The sequence below is a fragment of the Gnatocerus cornutus genome, chromosome 2 (assembly GCF_029298725.1).
Source record: "Gnatocerus cornutus isolate USDA-ARS CGAHR chromosome 2, icGnaCorn1.1, whole genome shotgun sequence".
Taxonomy (NCBI): Eukaryota; Metazoa; Arthropoda; class Insecta; order Coleoptera; family Tenebrionidae; genus Gnatocerus; species Gnatocerus cornutus.
Genome location: NC_142234.1, coordinates 10,148,800 through 10,154,797, shown reverse-complemented (window position 1 = coordinate 10,154,797; position 5,998 = coordinate 10,148,800). Strand labels below are relative to the sequence as shown.

Genomic DNA, 5,998 nt, shown 5'->3' with positions numbered 1-5,998 from the left:
TTTGAGAAAAAAAGATTCTATTTTTTTTTTTCGAGAATTTCGTTAACACGAACTGAAAAATACGGTCCCTTAGAATTCGTGTTAACGATAGTTTACCACAGAACTTCAAACAAAACAAAAATACACAAAATTCTCTATCAAAATCTGATTGTAAGTTGAGTTTCGTATCGCACAATGTTTAGGCATTTATAGTATTCAAGTTACAAGTATTTAAAGTTGACCATTCACAGCGTATCTTCGCGCATCTTCGGAAAAATTTTTGCAGATAACGTAACAACAGAATGCTGTCTAGCGATTTATGGCAGGCTAACTTAAAATACTTGTAACTTAAAAACTGTAAGGACCTGAACATTGTGCGATACGACAACTAACTCAGATTTTGATTAAGAATTCCTGGGACACCTGTATTACGACTGTTCCCAAATTGACGATAATCAAAAAATTTAAAACATAATTCTTTTTTTTTCTTGACGGTCAAGGTGTTAAAAAGACGTAATTTTATTACCAGAAATTTGGCAACTTTAAACTTACAAAAAAAAACTAGTAGGTACACTGAAAATTTTGAAATTTGTAAATTGAGCTATCAAAATTATTGTCACTGTAAAAGGCCAAAATAAAGTGAAAGTTTTGGATCACATTTTTTTTTAAACTGAGCTGTGTAAAACAGATTTTCAAACTAGGCACAATAATAATGATTGTAGACTCAACAATGACGCTAGTAAAACAAAAGAAAAAAATGACATTTGCTCATTTTCTTTTACTTTTAAATGTATCCGCAATCTACCTATACAAAACACCTTCATACAGGTTAAACAGTATGAAATTGTGCACATATGAGCTAAAAGATTAAAATTTATTACTAGAAAGAAGGAATGACTAATAAATTAATCTATCAATATAGCGTAAAAATTAAAAAGATTTTTTTGTAGTTAATGTTCGTTTAAAGAGATTTACAATTCAAACATCAAACTTACCCGAAATTCAACTTCATTTCCAAACCAACAATACAACAGCATTTGTATAACCATAGTATTTACAAAGAATAAAAGAGAACAAAACTCACTGGTCAAAGGCTCAACCTACGAGGATTCAAATTAATGCACTTTTTACTTCTACATAGTACACAAAAATCACTCACTAAAGTTAACTGAAACATGCCCATTGTCAAAGTCGCACAACTAGCGAAAAATTGAGTAAAAATGATTCCTTCAAAAAACGAATTTGCTTTTTTGGCAAAACTAAAACTTTCAAAAATGAGCGTAAAATGGCAAACGCGTTTTTCATACCTTAGAATTCTTTGATGGTGTTGGATGCTTCGAATAAATTTATTACTAGTAGCATTTCTTACATTATCACACAAAAGATCACACTGATTAACAATACAGATCATTAAAGCTACTACGAAAGTGTCTATGTTGAAACTTGTGATTCCCAAAGAAAACATGGCGAAACATTGAAAAACGTAAGTTATTTGGTACATGGGTTTTTTAGTGGTGTCGTAAGGATACCATGCGTCAAATGGTAATGCACGTTCTTTGGACACACCACCAGTTAGTGGAGAAACGGTTAGGAAACTCGCAGTCGTTATTACAGAAAAACCGATGAACATATAGATGAAATTCCATAATTTAAACATTGGAACAAGCAATTTTTTTTGGTGGACTTTGGGCTGAAATTCTTCACTGTTCACCTCGTTCATGCGATCTCTCAATAAACTCATTTGAAAAAAAAAATACAAAATTTTTATTGTAGTTAACCATTCAGCAGAAAGCGTAAAAACGGTGGCAGTTAACGCTTCTAAATCAGAATAGATTGTAAAAATATACACAGTTTGAAAAACATTGGTACTATTGGACAAAATGTTTACTAAGATTGAGTAAAAACTTTGTTTTATGCCGTTGCTTTTTGGCCACAATCCAGCTAATTTTAAGCAAAGAATGTTAGGTTTGATCACTAGTTTGAAATCGGAAGTATTCATTGTAATACACCACAAAAGCACGTCACAGAATGACTGAAAGCAACTGAGAGGATTGCAATTTTTCTCGACTCCCCTTCCACTATAAAACCAGTGAGACATTATGGATAATACGATCTGTAATTTCCGTTTAGTCCTTTTATTTAGATATTTATTATTCATAGGATCGTGTGCTTCGTTAAATTATACCCCTTTTACAACAATAGACTCATACAAAGTTTATGAAGACAACAGGAATTGATAATTTAAAGTAAAATAATAAATGAAACATTTTTTAAATAGATAAGAATTTGTTATTCAGGGTGATTTTAAAATATCTAAGAAATATTCAATAAACACCACATCAAAGCAAACGATTTGACACACTTTTTTTAATTTAAACCTTTAATTTTATTATTTCAGAAAGATTATAATTTTATTTTCATCATTAATTTATTTCGAGGACACTCTATATAGAAAGTTTTATAATTGGTACCAAAAATTGGCAAATGTTAATCAAAATTATTGTCTTGTTGTCTTGTTTTATTTCAAAAATATAGACATTTATTAAAACAATAACACTGTTGTGGCTACCAGATACAGCAGTGCTAGAAATTTTTGAAAAACATTTGTTAGTGCTATTAGTCCTTGGTTAACCTCAAGTGGTCTGTTACTGATTTTAATCCAAATAAAAGCATCATAAACAATCGTTCAAATCCACAATGCATGCAGTGAAATGCAGAATTTCAACCTACTTGAAACACTTATGGTATTCAATTTATGTCACTTTGAGAGAGTAATTAAAGTGATTAAGTCCACTTTTAAATATTTTTAGGTCTTTATTTATACAATGCATTTTTTTCCAAAAAAAAACCTTGCTAACTTTTATTCTTGTACTTTATCATGACAGATTCAAAGATGAACGGAATATTAGGTACTCATTTATTCATTTAGTTGACATTTTTTTAATTTTAAAAAGACATTTTCAAAATAGAATAGTTATTTGGATCACAAGGGCGGAAAATGTTACTTTAGAAGTCTGAGTGAAATTGCAAAGACGAGGCAGAGCCGAGTCGTAGCCACACGAAGACTTCCAAAAACATTTTCAGACGTGTGATCACTATTTTTAGGCTAACAAAATTTAAAAATAAAAAAAAAATCTGATCAAGTAACTTTTACTCCACCAGGTTGGTCGACTAGCGACTATGTTGGAAATAAAACAATCGATTCCATTTCAGCAGACTCCTCTCCATTGATGACACTGCGATACCAACCGTTAAACAATAAACTAATTTCTGCGCAGTAACAATGCGCCAAGTGAAGGGAATAATTCCCCAAACCCCTGATTCTCGAGGTTAGCGAACAGGAAAAATTTTTCTTCATTAGTATTGTGACAGATCTTGAACGTCAATTTGCAAGAAAAATTTTCAAATTTTTCCGAATAAAAATTTGAGAAAAAATATGTGTCAAACCGTCCTTTAGAAACATTTAAAATGTTAGTTCTTTTAAAACATGTGACATTTTTAAAAAGCATTATTTAATTCATTTCACACTTGAACTATTTAAAATTTACCCATCAAATTTTTTGAACACCCAGATAAAATGAAATTCTTTAGATTGCTCAATTATAATACGAAACCTCCAAACTTGTAACCTACTTATACTTCACCCTTAAAACAAACCTGTAAAATTTATATTTCGCTCTTGGTTTACGAATAAACACTGCTTAATGGCAAGGAGTCCCACCCCAAAACGCAGGAACAAATATTGATCAAAAAACAACATTTATAGTGAAAAGAATTTTAGAAAACCAGACACTCCCACGAAACACTCCCGATTAATACCAAAAGGCAACTGTTTGCTGTTTGCTAGAGTTTGGATAATTTTATTATTTTCCCCTTCTCTTCAAGTTGTACAGAAACATACACAGTTGTTCCACAAACACCAACAATCTTAAACAATTAAGTCTATACGTGGATTTAAAAAAAATAAAAAAAAATTGAAAAATTGACGACATAAATCATTGTTTAAGATTGGCTGCGATCAGCAATTAACTACCACTGATCTAATAGATTGACATAAGCGATAATTTTAGGACCACCTGTAGATGTTAACATATATTATTCATGAGCTGATAATTCTGTTGTTGCATTCATTTGCTCATGTTTTATTAAGCATGCAATTATATGGGACGACTGCGGAAAGCACACTCAGTACAATTATGTAATTGAAAAAAAAATATATTTTTTAGAGGCGTGTTCAAAATAAATATTATTTATTTGTTCTCTAACTAAGATTTAAGTTCATTAAAACAAATTAGACGAAGTTTCACTGTGTTTACAAATTTTATTGATTCAGAGTAGATTGCACTAATTAATTTTAATGTTTTTTTTGAAAAAGATATAAATAAAAAAATGTAGTGTATTTAAAATATAAAGCATCAGGTTTAAGTAAGTTGTTAAGTAAATTTTGGGGTAAAATGTATTTTAGATTTTTTATAAAGGCTAACAAAAAGATTTAACATTACATAACTTTGTATGTTACCATTCAAAAATTAAGAATTTTAAATTTGAAGACAAATATGAACAAAAAGAAGAGAGATTTAACTATCTCCGAAAAAAACAAATTTTGGTTTTACAATACCTCACAAAAAAACTATGTCAGTGATTAAAATAAAATTACGATAACAGTTGGCATTTACGATAAATAAACCAATCTTCATATAGAAATTGCTAAAACTAACCCGGCGCCTTCACCATTTTTGCATTGCGCATTTTTATAATAATTTATTTACTTTTAATATTAATCATTATTTTACCATAAAATGTCTATAAATAGCTATGCTATTTAACAAAGTAAACAATCCAAGTTCGAGACAAGTTGTATTTTAGTTTAGAATTTTCGCTAATCTATCGAAAATTTAAAAACGAGTCCCTATGAAGAAACCGCATGCAAAATGTTGATCAACAAAAATGTTAGAAAATAGAATCTTATTGTAGGCAATTAAATCTCACCTTAAATTCCACTTCATTTCCAAACCAACAATACAAAAAAGCTTGCACAATTACGGAAAACACGTAGAAAAGCAGAGAGTAGCACTCGCTGCTCCATGGCTTAACCTAACACATTGTATAAGAATCAAAATAATAACATTTTTTGTTAACTTACCACAGTTAATTGAAACATGGCCAAAGCTAATGAAAGCGCACTGGTAACAAACTGCCCAAAAACAATTTTATTAAAAAAACGGTTACTGTTTTTGGCAAAACTACAAAAAATAATTTAGTTTAGTTTTATACTTGCAATTAGATGACTTTCTCACGTAATAATTTCTTTGTGGTGTTCGACACACCTAACTAGTTTTTGATTAAATTTAAAGGAAGTCAAATTTCGTAAATTATCAGATAACATGTCACACTGTGTTCCAACGTACATCATCATGGCAGCCATTAAAGTATCCATATTCATGTTAGTTATTGCCATGATCCAAATGCTAGTAATCTGATAAATATATGTCAACTCATAATTTGGATATTTCTTCGTGTCGTATGGATACCACGCCGAAAATGGTAATCTATATTCTTCATACGAACCATCAATAATGGGAAATATTGCCCAGAGTATTAATGTAATGACGACAGGTACCCAAAATGAGATATAAGTTACTGTCCACGAATTTAAACTAGGTTGGACCAAAATCTGCTGCTTTCTGTTACGTGGCTGAAAAGTCTCACTATTTAACGTCACCATTAACTTCTTTAAAATTGCGATGTTGCTGATGAAATAACACAACTTCACAGAACACAATAAGTCTGTTAAAGTTATGAAAATAATTGCGGTGAGTGCTTCCAAATCGTTATAAACTAAAACAATATTTGCAGTTTGGAAAAAGTTGTGCCCATTTGTAAACACGTTGAGAATCACAAAGGAGTACACAAGATATAAGTCGCATTTATAGACTCCACTGCCTTTAGGCCACAGCCCGCCAAATTTTAAGATCAGAATGTTGAAGCGGATAGTGAACTGCCAATTGAACTTTTCCAT

At 30.5% G+C, this 5,998-nt stretch overlaps 1 protein-coding gene across 1 annotated transcript; it reads right to left on the bottom strand.

The window, feature by feature from the left end:
- Window positions 1-4,797: 4,797 nt before the first annotated feature.
- Window positions 4,798-5,998, bottom strand: LOC148178865 (odorant receptor Or1-like). The gene is made up of 4 exons (XM_088029486.1): window positions 5,277-5,998; window positions 5,123-5,222; window positions 4,969-5,073; window positions 4,798-4,863 (listed from the first exon to the last, which is right to left on the bottom strand). The coding sequence occupies exons 1-4, from the start codon at window positions 5,996-5,998 to the stop codon at window positions 4,798-4,800; spliced, it is 993 nt and encodes a 330-aa protein (XP_087885612.1).